The sequence below is a fragment of the Eurosta solidaginis genome, chromosome 3, assembly GCF_040869045.1.
Source record: "Eurosta solidaginis isolate ZX-2024a chromosome 3, ASM4086904v1, whole genome shotgun sequence".
NCBI lineage: Eukaryota > Metazoa > Arthropoda > Insecta > Diptera > Tephritidae > Eurosta > Eurosta solidaginis.
The window spans coordinates 237,166,807-237,183,280 of NC_090321.1; the positions used below are offsets into that span (position 1 = coordinate 237,166,807).

A 16,474-nucleotide genomic window follows, 5' to 3' on the forward strand; every position below is an offset into this window, starting at 1 on the left:
ACAAGTGTGTTGACTTATATGTCAAGCATTCTGACAGGCACTCGCTGGATTCGGAATGACAGCGAATTCAAAATGGATACCATTACCGAGTGCGCCGAATGATTGAAAAATTGAAAAAGTCGATACGATTGGTAGTCAAAAATGTTGTCGTTGAGACCAAAAATGCGACTCTAGACCTGAGATTTCCATCAGGTGAGCGAGGCTGTTTGTATTTTTGACGTTTATCGCTTAGTGAACACACTTGGTATAGGTACACTATGGTATTAGCAGTCAACGAAAAAGTTAGTTGCCTTTCGTACTGTTAAATTTTATTTATTTGTCCGCATATTTTAAGGAAAAAAATGGCATTCGGCGATTATCCAGCAGAGTATAATCCACAGGTTCATGGACCATACGATCCAGCACGTTACTATGGCAAAGGTTTGTGAAAAACAAGCGCTAGCAAATTCGCACATTTCAACTTACGTAATGACGTCTACCTCGAAATTTTTCAATACACTATTGTTTCCAGTTATAAAATATAAAGTCATTTCTCTTTCCTTCTAGCTGATGTTCCATTTGGTCAAGTAAAGGTTGGTGAAATCGGCGCCTGGCTGGCCCGTCGTAACAAATCTCCACAGGCCATCATGGGCGCCGTTAGCCGTGCTTGGTGGCGTTGGAACCATAAGTATGTTCAGCCCAAACGCTCGGGTGCTGCACCATTTTTCCAGGTTGCTGTTAGTAGCATGATTTTCTTCTATGTCATTAACTACGGCAAGATTCGCCGTCATAGAAATTACAAATACCATTAAACCATAACGTACATAATTGACTCATTTTGTTTAGCCTTAATATCACGGAGTTAATGCACGAATGTAGAAATGAAGGTATACAAAAACTGAAAAAAAAATTTATAGCGATTCCGTAATGAATAGGGAATAAATAAAATAAAATTAAACTTCACGGGATGTTTGTTATATTTGCATAATGGGGAGCACTCCTCACATGCCTGACAAAGATGACAAAGGTTTTGGGGAGTGTTAACGAAGTTGATGGTCCTTTGCCAGATATAGATCCGGTACGTCCTGTTAGCAAGGACCATTAAAGTATAAGCCCGACCATCTCGAGAGCGATTTTTGATTGCCCCCTATCTGATACTTCCATGAGGAACTTGAGGCGGCATAGCCTCGGCTGCTAAAGAAACAAGAGCCGGCACGGATAGGTGAGCTTTTCTCAGAAAGTCTCTAGTTGACATGCGTACCAGGGAGAATTGCTGTGTATGGACAACATTGTAACAGGTGGCTGTTATTTTTTTGGTTCAAGTAATTGGCATAGCTCTACAACTAGAATTATAACTTTTTACGGAAAGCGGAAACTTTTATTTATTGTGAGCTCCTGAAAGTTCATGTGATCAGGCCCTGTTTAAGAGTGGCATAAAACTAATAGCTTTTCCGGGGAGACGGTGAAAGCAATAATCAAACTATACATATAGGGTTATTTGAACTTTGCTCCCGATTTGGATTAGAAAGTTTCTACGAATGAATTGCTCTTAAGCGATCAAGTGCATACCGAAACTAAATAACTAGGAATACTTTTCCAGCTCTAGCTTTCCTGGAGAAGCTCCTCGCGGTGAGATCAAGCCTCATTCATCTGCACGACGTTGGTTTGGAACCAATAGTATTCAAGCGCACAGGCTCAGTAAAATCTTGTCCATCAAAGTTTCCAACAAGTTTGAGGAAAGTTAATACATTGGTAATGATAAATGTAGGGCTCTATATGGTGGATGACCGACCACTTGCGCAATACTAAGTTTTGCGCGCCATCACGGAACTCTCATTAATTTCTCACTATCAACCTCTATTGGGATTGAGGGAGTTGTTTGGGCGCAATTTATAACTTTATAGTTACTCAGCTTATTCAGCTCTTCAATATAGTATGCCAGTTCCTGTGATCAAATCTCTTCGGGCTAGCATCTTTTGCTTGTAGCATAAGGAAACTATCCGAAGATTTGGGAGCATTATAGATGATGATGGTCTTCTGTCGTCCAAAGTTTCTTACCGTAGGAAAAGTGACTTGAAGGGGTTGCATAGAGTTTTCGACTTGGTCATATCAAATCGCAGCGAAGTTGTTCTTCGTAACATAAAGACACTTCTCGAAGGTTTGAGGTGTATTATCGATGATAATGGTCTTTGGTCGAATATCATTCCGGCACATTCCGGCGGCATGCTTTGCGGGTTTATTGCAGTGTCTTAACGGCCAAGATTCCTGATTGTATTAATGGCAAGAAAGCTCCTCGAAGAGCTGAAGTGTTCGTCAACCATTTCATATAAGCGTTTCGAAACTATTGACACAGCCCACTCCCTCCTGTAACGAATATAGGAAAGTAATTTTTCCTTGACTCCTTAATGAGTGCGTATATATTCATGTATAGAAAGAGGCAAAAGAAGTTGGTCTTGCAGTGAACGAGGATAAGACGAAGTACATGATGTCATAGACAAACCTCCAGCGGGCTAGGGGGTTAGAATATACCCGTGGTAGGTATGCCTGTCGTAAGAGGCTACTAAAATACCAGATTCAAGGGGCTGTGTAGCGCAACCTTTTCAGGTTGCCAGCGCAATATATATTCTCCAAACCCAATTGTCAACCAAACCTTCGAGCGGCGAATCCCGTTTCACTAACAGACGAGGCTCTGGCGACCCCAAGCTCCTCATGGAACTTGGGGGTGGGGAGGGAGGGATGGCTTGAAGGTTTAATGTGGCCATATAAATCGTTCCCGAGATGTTCGGGCTAGCACCTTAATGGAGCTGTGTTACCGGAGCGTACCGGATCTGTATCCGGCAAAGGACTATCACATCGACAACACTCCCCAAAGCCTTCGGGGAGTAACCTTATCGCTGCAACAACAACAAGAACATGTTTTAGACAAAAGAATCGGCTGTATATAAATTGAAAACTATGAAATACTTTGTCTATAGGAAACCAGAACTAACAGTGGAAGCTGTTGTTGTAGCGGTAATGATACCCCCAGAAGGTTTTGGGGCTGTTATCGAATAAGGCTAAACATACGGATTATACATTTATATTTGTAACAGGATTTCCCTCGCATAGATGAGGTTGACAATTGGGTTACAGCTGAGTTAAATCACGTGAACTGGACCCCCCATTTACCACTTGATCACAGAAATAAAGTCCATGTATTTTTTTCATAAGTAGGTACCATGAAAAATTGAACCCCAAAATATTTTTAAAAAATTTTAATTTTAAGGGTACTTTTTTTTAAAAAGAAAATTTTAGGTACTTTTTGTTCAAAAATTAATTATAAATCAACCGTGAAAGATAAATTGATGAAACTTTGAGGGTTTATTTTTAAACGTTCATATATTATTAAAATATTTTTATCTTAAAAAAATTTTTCTTATTATCACATTTTTAATTAACTTTGAAATTTTTAAAAGAAAATTTAACTGACTTCGCGGCCTCAGAATTGATATTCTTTTTATGAGTTACATGCGATATTTATTTAGTATTAATATTCCAAAAGAAAATTTTGATGATCGCTATTAGTTTAAACAATATGAATTTTTTTATCACAGCACCTCGCACGCTAGAACGGTGCGCGACCAGACGACATGCTACGTTGCAACCACAAACAAACAAATAAAAACGAGCATACCTACATGATTATTAAACACAGTTCTTTATTTATGATATGAAAATAATGGATAATACTGTCACGGATATTAGCATCACTAAATTATCCCATCACTAAGGCGATGCTAAGGCCATGCCAAGCAGTATTTACGTTAATAATTAAATCAAGTATACACATATATAAGGCAGCCCAGAGAGATGTCACACACAGATGAATTTACTTATTATGCATATTATGCCTATGTGCGCGCGAGAGACTGTAAACTACAAACATTCACATCAATAATTCAATCTTTATGTATCTACATAAACGAATAAATAATTGCGTCTACACATATGTACGTATACGAGCAGCGGAGCGGCAATGCACAAACCTATGCACATATCTTATCTGAGTTGTCACAAGAGAGAGCAATAATTTGTGCACGTAGTTGTGGCTGGCGATTTTGTAGCCGAAACAACTAGTAAGTTCTGGAAATCGAAGAGCCTAGAAGTATGCAGCGTAAACTATAAAAGCGGGGCAAGCGAGTAAGAAGTAATTCAGTTTAATTTGAGTTATCAATCAGTTTGGTTATTAAGCCAGCGAGTAGCAAAGTATAAGTGGTATTGTGAAGTACTTTAATAAAGGACATTTTTCCATTATTCAATATTGGAGTTATTTATTCAACAGTTTAGTGATTCGAACTTAGCAGAGGATTGCAAATAAGAGGATTTGCAAGTAAATTCGTTACAATTGGTGGCAGAAGAGGAATTGTTGAATAAATTCCATAGGACAACAAGGACATGGCAAAGTTCAGTGAATTGAAAATCCAGCAACTAAAGAAAGAGTTGGAGAGCCGTGGATTGAATACAAGCGGCGTTAAACTTGAACTTCAGGCACGGCTACGAGAGGCAATGGAAGCGGAAGGAATTGATGTGGAAGAGTATGACTTTCATCTTGATGGCGAGGAAGTAACAAAAATTGATGAGAAAAACGAAACATCGCAGACAGTTACGAGCACAGACTTGAACATGATTTTGGCTGCAATATCTGCTCAAACATCGACAATGTCATCACAGATGGAATCCCAAGAGACACGCATAACATCGAAGATTGAAGCGCAGGAAACCCGTATAACATCACAATTGGAAGAACAGAAGACATATTTAGCATCTCAACTGGAAGCGCAAGAGGCACGTATATCTGAAATGTCGGCACAAATTTCGGAACAGGTATCATCGCAGCTCTTTGTGAAACTGGAAGAGCAGGATGCAAAAATTTTACAACTCGAGGACAAAATTGATGCCGAAAAAGAAGCGTTAAAAGGTCGTATGGAGCAGTTACAACTAAACCGCTCAGCTGTTTCAGCAAGCAATCCAAAGGTAAAAACACCATCATTTGACGGTTCTGTTCCTTTCCAGGTCTTCAAGCTACAGTTTGAGAAGACCGCAGCAGTGAACAACTGGAATGCAGAAGATAAAGTTGCTGCACTGTTCGTGGCATTGAAAGGGCCTGCAGCGGAAATCTTACAGACGATTCCAGAGTACGAACGGAACAGTTATGAAACATTGATGGCTGCTGTAGAACGACGTTATGGAAGCGAGCATAGGAAACAGATATTCCAAATTGAGTTGCAAAACCGTCACCAAAGAGCGAATGAGACTTTGCAGGAGTTTGCTTCAGATGTTGAAAGGTTGGCTCATCTCGCAAATGCGGACGCACCCGTGGAATACACCGAGAGGGTAAAAATCCAGAGTTTTATAAATGGCATACGAGACGTGGAAACGAAGCGAGCTACATACGCGAACCCAAAACTGACATTTGCTGAAACGGTATCACATGCATTGACTCAGGAAACTGCCTCCCTATTAAGTAAACCAGCATATAAGGCTCATCGTGTAGAAGTAGAAAGGCCAGAATGGGTAGACACAATTTTGGAAGCACTGAAGGGATCACAACAGAAAAATGCCGGAGTTATTAAATGTTTCAAGTGCGGCAACCCAGGTCATTTGGCACGACATTGCAGCACCGGTCCCAATAGCTCCAACAATGTGGGTGGCCGTAAACGCAGAGCTGAAGGAGATGAGCAAATCTCCAAGTCCACTCAATCGTTAAACTAAAGCGAGTCAGCCGCAAGGGGCGACAGCTGGCTCCCTCAATTGAATGCCCCATAATCTCTATCTCACAAATTTGAAGACGGTCAAACAATCTTACTATCGGAGGACATGTGGATGGAAAGGAACGTTTACTGACTGTAGATACGGGTGCATCTCATTCCATCATTCGAGCGGATTTAGTCAACAAGAAGATAACACCATTGCATGGAGCAAGATTGCGTACAGCCACTGGAGAAGACAGCACGGTTCTAGGAGAAGTATCATGTGAAGTCGCAATTGGGAACGTCACGGTAGTACACAATTTTATAGTGGCAGAGATTGTTGATGAAATCATAATTGGAGTGGACTTCTTAATCGACCAGGGCATCAAGATCGACATGCAAAGCAAGACGATGCGATATAAGAACATGGATGTACCACTTAATTTCGGCTACGAGAGAGGCTACAGCAGTAAACGAGTGCTGGTGGAAGAGAGTCAGCGAATACCACCAAAATCCGAAGCAGTCATCTGGGCAAAGGTTGATGGAGATTGTGGGACAAACAAATTGTGGGTTGTCGAAGCAGCAAACAAATCAGCACTGAACATACTTGTAGGAAAAACCCTGGCTATGACAAAACAAGATGGACGTGTTCCGGTAAGAGTACTCAATGAATTCAATTCACCACTCAAACTGACTAAAGGAGCTATTTTGGGAAGATGCCAAGAGGCTGAAGTAGTTATTAACTGTGAACAGCTCCAGGAACACGTTTCAGCTAGTAATACTAATCTTTCAAATGACATCACGGCATGGACGCAGGGGTTAGAGGAAGCATATCAGAGTAAGGCAAAACAACTGCTCCTAAAGTACGCGAACATATTTGACCAGGATGGTTCTAAACCAGGCCGCACCAACGTTGTGAAACATAAAATTGACACTGGAGATGCGAGGCCGATCCGTCAAGCTCCACGTAGTGTTCCACTGGCGAAGCGGCAAGTTGTGAGTCAAATTATACAAGAAATGAGCGACAGCGGCGTCATCGAACCATCAGCTAGTCCCTGGAGCTCATCGGTAGTACTTGTAAAGAAGAAGGATGGAAAAATGAGGTTTTGCGTGGACTACCGGAAGTTGAATGACGTTACGAAAAAGGATAGCTACCCATTGCCTAGAATTGACGACACTCTGGACTCGCTCTCTGGTACGAAATGGTTTTCCACATTGGACTTGAAAAGCGGCTACTGGCAAGTGGAGGTAAAGGAGGAAGACAAAGAGAAAACAGCCTTCAGCGTCGGAGATGGTCTTTGGCAATTTACAGTAATGCCCTTTGGACTATGTAATGCACCAGCTACTTTCGAGAGACTCATGGATCAGGTATTGAAAGGACTACATTGGAAAACATGCTTGGTGTACCTGGACGACATCATCGTATTGGGCAAGAATTTCGATGAACATCTTAAGAACTTGGAGGAAGTTTTCCAAAGAATAGCTGGCGCTGGTCTGAAGTTAAGTCCCAAAAAGTGTGCGCTGTTTAAAAAGGAAGTAAATTATTTGGGTCACAAGGTAACGACAGAGGGCATCTGCACTGCGAACGAAAAGATAGAGGCTGTAAAGGATTGGCCAAGACCACAGAACCTACATGAATTAAGAAGTTTCCTTGGGCTGTGCACATATTACCGCCGATTTGTACAAAATTTTTCCAGCGTAGCCCATAGCCTCCATGAGCTTACAAGAAAAAATAAAGCTTTTGAATGGAAGAAGGAGCAAGAAGTGGCTTTCCAAACATTGAAGGAGCGTTTGTGCACTGCCTCAATGTTAGCATATCCGATTCCAGGAGCAACATTTATTCTAGATACAGATGCGAGTGGATATGCTATAGGAGGCGTTTTATCACAACTGGTCGATGGACAGGAGAAGGTAGTTGCATATTACAGCCGTTCGATTGGAAAACCAGAGAGGAACTACTGCGTTACGCGGAGAGAGCTGTTGGCATTGGTAGAGTGCGTTAAACATTTTCACAAATACCTCTACGGCCAGCGATTCCGTGTCAGGACAGATCACGCAGCTTTAAAATGGCTACTGCAGTTCCGTAATCCGGAAGGACAATTGGCACGGTGGATCGAGCGACTACAAAGCTATGACTTTTCCATTGAGCATCGAAAAGGTAGTACCCATGGAAATGCCGATGCAATGTCACGAAGACCATGTAGTTTGGAATGCAAGCACTGTTCAAAAGCCGAGGCTAAAGAAGACATTATAGATGTCCGGCTAATAACTATAACATGTACAGATGAATGGGACAAGGAACAGCTACGAAAGTGCCAGCTAGAAGATGCAGATCTGTCACGTGTTATGCAAGGGCTCGAACGAAATGAAAGACCACACAGAGAAGAGATGTCAGCAGAGAGTCCCATTGCGAAGTCATATTGGGCACAGTGGAACAGTTTAGAATTGATATCCGGTTGCCTTCATCGAGTATGGGAGAGTGAGGATGGTAAATACAAGAATAAACTGATAGTTGTTCCCAGAAAGAGGATTCCTGATGTGCTAAGCGAGCTGCATAATGGTCCAAGCGGGGGTCATCTTGGAATCACGAAGACGCTCGAGAAGATTAAACAGAGATTCTATTGGGTTGGTTGCCGTCAGTCGGTCACTGAGTGGATTGCGAACTGCGAGGTTTGCAGCAGAGCGAAAGGGCCCAGAACACGAAGTCATGGCCAGATGAAGCAATATAACTCAGGTGCGCCATTTGAAAGGATCGCCATGGATGTCGCAGGTCCATTTCCTACTAGCAACCGCGGAAACAAATACGCACTGGTGGTTATGGATTATTTCAGTAAATGGCCAGAGGTATACCCAATCCCAAATCAAGAAGCGGAAACGGTAGCAGAAGTGTTTATAAACAATTGGGTTGCAAGTATGGTGTACCAATGGAGTTACATTCTGACCAAGGCAGGAATTTCGAATCAGCTGTGTTCCAGGAAATGTGTAAGTCATTGGGCATTCGAAAAACACGGACAACTGCATTGCATCCTCAATCCGATGGTATGGTAGAACGATTCAATAGAACATTGGAGGAGCACTTAAGGAAAGTAGTGGACAAGTACCATAAAGAATGGGATACCCGCATACCATTATTCTTGATGGCTTACCGATCAGCAGTGCATGAGACAACGGGCCAAACCCCTGCAAAAGTAATTTTTGGCAATGACCTTAGACTGCCAGCTGATTTGAAGTTTGGGATAGATGCCAATGCGGAGAGAAATGTTAGGAAACCCACTAGTGATTTGGAAGAAGTGCTACGAGAAATACATGATCTGATAAGGCAACGAACAAAGATTATGAGTGACAAGATGAAAGCCAGATATGATAAAGCAATTAATTCAGAAGGTTTTCAGGAAGGAGATTTGGTGCTGTTATACAACCCACAACGTAAAAAAGGTTTGTCCCCGAAATTGCAGTGTAATTGGGAAGGCCCATACAAAGTTGTAAAACGGATCAACGATGTAGTGTACCGCATACAGACCATCGGTAAACCACGAACCAAAATGAAGGTGGTCCATTTGGAAAGGCTATCAACGTTTAGATCGAGAGATTTGTCTGATCGGGACGATCAGACTTAGGTGGAGGGCAGTGTCACGGATATTAGCATCACTAAATTATCCCATCACTAAGGCGATGCTAAGGCCATGCCAAGCAGTATTTACGTTAATAATTAAATCAAGTATACACATATATAAGGCAGCCCTGAGAGATGTCACTCACAGATGCATTTACTTATATGCCTATGTGCGCGCGAGAGACTGTAAACTACAAACATTCACATCAATAATTCAATCTTTATGTATCTACATAAACGAATAAATAATTGCGTCTACACATATGTACGTATACGAGCAGCGGAGCGGCAATGCACAAACACATGCATATATCTTATCTGAGTTGTCACAAGAGAGAGCAATAATTTGTGCACGTAGTTGTGGCTGGCGATTTTGTAGCCGAAACAACTAGTAAGTTCTGGAAATCGAAGAGCCTAGAAGTATGCAGCGTAAACTATAAAAGCGGGGCAAGCGAGTAAGAAGTAATTCAGTTTAATTTGAGTTATCAATCAGTTTGGTTATTAAGCCAGCGAGTAGCAAAGTATAAGTGGTATTGTGAAGTACTTTAATAAAGGCCATTTTTCCATTATTCAATATTGGAGTTATTTATTCAACAGTTTAGTGATTCGAACTTAGCAGAGGATTGCAAATAAGAGGATTTGCAAGTAAATTCGTTACAATACATTAAAAAGAGAAAGAATGAACTAGACACTAAATTTTTAAATTTATATACATTCGTTTTTTTTTATTTATTTATTTATTTATTTGTTTGTTAAAGTCAACACAGACACAAAGCGGTCGACTACTGAATATAAGATACAATACATATAACAAGGAAAGAAAACATAAACGTAAAAACAAAATTTAAAGTAAAAACTTAAATAATAAACAATCAAATTAATTAAGTTAAATTTTAATTAATACATAAATCAAATCAAAAATAAAGGTTAATGTTTTTTTAAAACTTTATTTACATAAACTTTCTCATCTTCTGATACCAGCTTGCATTGCGGTGATTCATCGTTTAGCGGCTTATAATTATGGAATTGACGAGTATTTTTTATAGTTAGTGCTCGCTCAAATCTTTGTTGATACTTTTTTTACGCGATCGACTGTTGAATTGTCCAGACTTCTGCCTTTTTTTAGTTTCAGGCTGTGACGCAAATCCCGATTTTTTTATAGTATTGTAACGAATTTTCTGCAAATCCTCTTATTTGCAATCCTCTGCTAAGTTCGAATCACTAAACTGTTGAATAAATAACTCCAATATTGAATAATGGAAAGATGGCCTTTATTAAAACATTTCACAATAACACTTATACTTTGCTACTCGCTGGCTTAATAACCAAACTGACTGATAACTCAAATGAAACTCTACTATTGGCCGCCAGATCGCGTGCTTAATCAAACTGATTGATAGCTCAACTCAAACTGAATTACATTTTAATCGCTTGTGCCGCTTTTATAGTTTACGCTGCATACATCTAGGCTCTTCTATTTCCAGAACTTACCAACTATTTCGAGTGTTTATAGTTCTCATATAGTTTCTACTTGTTTACAATTTTCTACTTTTCAGCGTCTCTCAGATGTATGTGAGTTTGTAGTTTACAGTCTCTCGCACACACATAGGCGTATAAGTAAATGCATCTGTGTGTGACATCTCTCGGCTGCCTTATATATGTGTATACATGATTTGATTATTGACGTAAACATCGCTTAGCATCGCCTTAGTGATGGTATAGCTTAGGGATGCTAATATCCGTGACACTGCCCTCCACCTAAGTCTGATCGTCCCGATCAGACAAATCTCTCGATCTAAACGCTGCTAGCATCGCCAAATGTACCACTCTTCTACTCCGTGGTTTCTCAATGCTTTGTATGCGGTAGATGGTATCACTGATCTTCTTCACAACCTTGTACGGGCCTTCCCAACTGCACCGAAATTTGGATGGAACACCTTTCCGCCGGTGAGGGTTGTATAACAGTACCAAATCTCCCGCCAAGAAACCTTTCGAATTATTTTCCTTGTCGCACCTGTGTTTCATCTTACTACTCATTATCCTGAATCGTTCCCTCGCACTCTGTTGCTTGACCAATGAAGAACTACTTCGTAGAGCTTGCGCTGGACGGATTTCCTTTGCATAATCAGTATCGTTCCGACGCTTCACAACAGTAGTGTGCCTTGGCTTGAAACCACCCTTGCATTCTTTCTTCGTTTCAGTACGTCCGTTAGGGCTTTTTAATGCCAGTGTTTCTCTCACAGGTACCTTCGGTTTGGATTTGTTTGACCCATTTGTTCCATCAACCTTTACCTTTGAATTTCGTGGCCTTCGTCGAGTCTTCTCCACCAGTACCCGATTACTGCTGAACCCTTTTTCCAAACTAAAGTTAAGTGGTATGTCCTGGTTCTTATAGCGCATAATTTTTCTCCGCATATCGATCCTGACGTCATGGTCAACCAAGAAGTCCACTCCCAATATGACTTCATCAACGATCTCCGCCACAACGAATTTGTGTAGAACCATGACTTTTCCAATTAATACCTCACATACCACTTCGCCTTGGACTTGATTATATTCGCCTGTTACCGTACGCAACCTTGCTCCAGGTAATGACTTTACTCTCCTGTAGACCAAATCAGATCGAATCAAGGAATGAGATGCCCCCGTATCTACAGTCAGTACACGCTCTTTACCATCCACATTCCCTCTGACGGTAAGACTGCTTGATTTCCTTCCAATTTGCGACACAGATATCACAGGACATTCAACAGACGGGGCAAGTTTTCGTTCTTTACATTCGACACGCTCTTGCTCATTTCCGCCAGCTTTGCGTTTACGGCCACCCACATAGTTGGAACTATTAGGACCAAGATCGCAATGACGTGCAATGTGACCTGGGTTGCCGCACTTGAAACATTTAATAACTCCGGCATTCTTCTGTTGTGATCCCTTCAGTGCTTCCAAAATTGTGTCTACCCATTCTGGCCTTTCTACTTCTACACGATGAGCCTTATATGCTGGTTTACTTAATAGGGAGGCAGTTTCCTGAGTCAATGCATGTGATACCGTTTCAGCAAATGTTAGTTTTGGATTCGCATATGTAGCCCGCTTCGTTTCCACATCTCGTATGCCATTTATGAAGCTCTGGATTTTTACACTTTCAGTGTATTCCACGGGTGCGTCCGCATTCGCTAAATGTGCTAGCCTTTCAATATCCGACGCAAACTCTTGCAATGTTTCACCAGGCCTCTGGAAGCGGTTCAGCAACTCAATTTGGAATATCTGTTTCCTATGCTCGCTTCCGTAACGTCTCTCTAAAGCGCTCATCAATGTTTCGTAGTGGTTCCGCTCGTACTCTGGGATGGTCTGTAAGATTTCCGCGGCAGGCCCTTTCAGTGCCACGAACAGAGCTGCAACTTTATCTTCAGCATTCCATTGGTTCACTGCTGCGGTCTTCTCAAACTGTAGCTTAAAGACCTGAAAAGGAACAGAACCGTCAAAGGATGGTGTCTTTACCTTTGGATTACTCGCTGAAACAGCTGGGCGGTTTAGTTGTAACTGCTCCATACGACCTTTTAACGCTTCTATTTCGGCATCAATTTTGTCCTCGAGTTGTAAAATTTTTGCATCCTGCTCTTCCAGTTTCACAAAGAGCTGCGCTGATACCTGTTCCGAAATTTGTGCCGACATTTCAGATATACGTGCCTCTTGCGCTTCCAGTTGAGATGCCAAATATGTCTTCTGTTCTTCCAATTGTGTCTCCATCTTTGATGTAATATGTGTCGACATTTCTGCCATACGCGTTTCTTGTGCTTCAATTTTCGATGTTATTCGTGTCTCTTGGGATTCCATCTGTGATGACATTGTCGATGTTTGAGCAGATATTGCAGCCAAAATCATGTTCAAGTCTGTGCTCGTAACTGTCTGCGATGTTTCGTTTTTCTCTTCAACTTTTGTTACTTCCTCGCCATCAAGATGAAAGTCATACTTTTCCACATCAATTCCTTCCGCTTCCATTGCCTCTCGTAGCCGTGCCTGAAGTTCAAGTTTAACGCCGCTTGTATTCAATCCACGGCTCTCCAACTCCTTCTTTAGTTGCTGGATCTTCAATTCACTGAACTTTGCCATGTCGTTGTTGTCCTCTGGAATTTATTCAACAATTCCTCTTCTGACACCAATTGTAACGAATTTTCTGCAAATCCTCTTATTTGCAATCCTCTGCTAAGTTCGAATCACTAAACTGTTGAATAAATAACTCCAATATTGAATAATGGAAAGATGGCCTTTATTAAAACATTTCACAATAACACTTATACTTTGCTACTCGCTGGCTTAATAACCAAACTGACTGATAACTCAAATGAAACTCTACTATTGGCCGCCAGATCGCGTGCTTAATCAAACTGATTGATAGCTCAACTCAAACTGAATTACATTTTAATCGCTTGTGCCGCTTTTATAGTTTACGCTGCATACATCTAGGCTCTTCTATTTCCAGAACTTACCAACTATTTCGAGTGTTTATAGTTCTCATATAGTTTCTACTTGTTTACAATTTTCTACTTTTCAGCGTCTCTCAGATGTATGTGAGTTTGTAGTTTACAGTCTCTCGCACACACATAGGCGTATAAGTAAATGCATCTGTGTGTGACATCTCTCGGCTGCCTTATATATGTGTATACATGATTTGATTATTGACGTAAACATCGCTTAGCATCGCCTTAGTGATGGTATAGCTTAGGGATGCTAATATCCGTGACAGTATTTTTTGCAGGTTGTACCATTCTTTTTGAAACCTTGAACTCACGTTTTATCATTTTTATTGGCCAATCCAGCGGAAGAGTAGTCAACACTTTTTTCGGATCTAGTATTTGCTTTGTTAAAAGCAGACTTAAAATTGGTTAAAAGAGCTTCATTTGAATTATTATGATTAATATCTCTACCACTCAATTTCCTCACAGAAGTTACAACAGCTCTTTTACACTCAGAGACACTCGACATTCGTCTCAATTTTACTGGTGGCTCCCCGATCTCCAAAAGTAGTTTATTAACGTTATCAATTTTTAATTGATTATCCACAGTATTACATTTGAAGGTTGGGTCTTTCTTGTTATCATATTGGATCTCATTATTTTCTGTTTTGGACACATCAATATTTAGATTGTTATTTAACGGATTTTCGCCAGAATTTTCTGGTATTGCAGACTTGCGGCCTAGATAATTTGATCTGACACAAGATTTGCACATGTTACATCCGACAAAACCCTTAAAATCACTTGCTCGATTAGCTGTAATAAAAACTAAGTCTTTTATAATGTTCTTATGGTTTTTTTTATTCAGTGGATTGCAACACTTCTTTTTTTGACCCATTTTAAAACACCAAAACTATAGCAATAATATTTTTACGCAACCTAATCTCATTTACGTCTTAACTCGTTCACTTAATACGCTGAAATAAAAGAAAAACATACTAAAATTGGTTTAGTTTGTATCCTCGCGACGATTGCAACACAGACATGCTGTGGTAAACATTTCACATTGTTTTTGTTTTATACTGCAACGTAGCATGTCGTCTGGTCGTGCACCGTTCTAGCGTGCGAGGTGCTGTGATAGAAAAATTCACATTGTTTAAACTAATAGCGATCATCAAAATTTTCTTTTGGAACATTAATATTAAATAAATATCGCATGTAACTCATAAAAAGAATATCAATTCTGAGGCCGCGAAGTCAGTTAAATTTTCTTTTAAAATTTTCAAAGTTAATTAAAAATGTGAATAAGAAAATTTTTTTAAGATAAAAAATATTTTAATAAAATATGAACGTTTAAAAATAAACCCTCAAAGTTTCATCAATTTATCTTTCACGGTTGATTTATAATTAATTTTTGAACAAAAAGTACCAAAAATTTTCTTTTAAAAAAAAAGTACCCTTAAAATAAAAATTTTTTTAAAATATTTTGGGGTTCAATTTTTCATGGTATCTACTTATGAAAAAAATACATGGACATTATTTCTGTGATCAAGTGGTAAATGGGGGTCCAGTTCACGTGATTTAACTCAGCTGTAGTGATGGCTCGATATTTCGCTATTGGTGATTGCATCGCCGCTATTGACAAATCGCTAATAGCTATGGCTATTGCAATCCAAATATATCAGTGATTGGCTATTTTCCTTCATTCGATTCTTTTGAATGACAATCACCTCTGGCAGAATATCGCCAATAGCGATTATAGCGATTGGCGATTTTCCTTCAGCATGGAATTCTAATACTAATAGCAGCGATGCAATCATCGATAGTGAGATATCGTTCATCATAGCTCATCTGTGTGCTTTACTTTCCGAAACAGCGAACGGAACAAAGCAAACTTGTGCAACAACTAGAACGACGACATTGTGAAGTCGGCTAGAAAAGCAACCACGTGGTTTGGGTAATTTTTACAAACAAGCGAAAGATCGAACTCAAAAATAATCAATGCAAAGATCAAAGAGACCGCAAGGCACAACTCATTCAAGAGCAATTATCGAAGTGCAGAGGTATATAGAAGAAACTGTAATTGCACGAAAAGCTGATCCTTTTTTATGGTGGCAGAAAAACAATTACAAGTATCCCAATCTATCTCCTATAGCTCGCGAAAAGTTGGGGTGTTTAGGAACATCGGTTCCCTGTGAAAGACTTTTTTCTCAAGCCGGCCTTATTTTAAGCGAGAGAAGAATGCGCTTAGATGATGAAAAGGCTAAAATGCTTATCTTTTTAAACGCCAATCATAAAATATAAAATTCGTTATATTTTGATTTTATATTTAAGTATTTATAATAAAATAATTAATATTTGTCAAAATATTAAACAAGCAATATAAGTTAATTTTAAAACTTTAATTTCATGAAATGTATAAAAGAAATGGAATGACTGAATTTTTTTTGTTTTTAATTACACTATGTGATGCCAAATAGACATGGGTCTTTAGACTTGGCCTAAGATTGATTGCCTGTGTTATTCATAAGTTCATACTTCTAGGCAGTAGCCGTTAACAGTTTTATAAAATTTGTGTTTTTGATGGTAAAATAAAAAAATTATAGAAACATATATCACTCGTCTTATTGTAAACAGATTAACTCAAAATTTAAGGTTTTGGGGAGAATGCAATTCTAGATTTGTCATATGGTTTGTAT

General features: G+C 39.8%; 1 protein-coding gene across 1 annotated transcript; it reads left to right on the forward strand.

Annotated features, from left to right (window-relative positions):
- The first annotated feature begins 238 nt into the window (after positions 1 to 238).
- ATPsynF (ATP synthase, subunit F) lies at positions 239 to 942 on the forward strand. The gene is made up of 2 exons (XM_067778097.1): positions 239 to 420; positions 547 to 942. The coding sequence occupies exons 1-2, from the start codon at positions 342 to 344 to the stop codon at positions 789 to 791; spliced, it is 324 nt and encodes a 107-aa protein (XP_067634198.1). The 5' UTR covers positions 239 to 341; the 3' UTR covers positions 792 to 942.
- The last annotated feature ends 15,532 nt before the right edge of the window (positions 943 to 16,474 follow it).

Bases quoted from the DNA above. Each gene is read 5' to 3' on its own strand.
- ATPsynF (XM_067778097.1), top strand. From the start codon at position 342: ATGGCATTCGGCGATTATCCAGCAGAGTATAATCCACAGGTTCATGGA. The intron at 421-546 runs GTTTGTGAAAAA...CTTTCCTTCTAG, and splicing joins AGCACGTTACTATGGCAAAG to CTGATGTTCCATTTGGTCAA.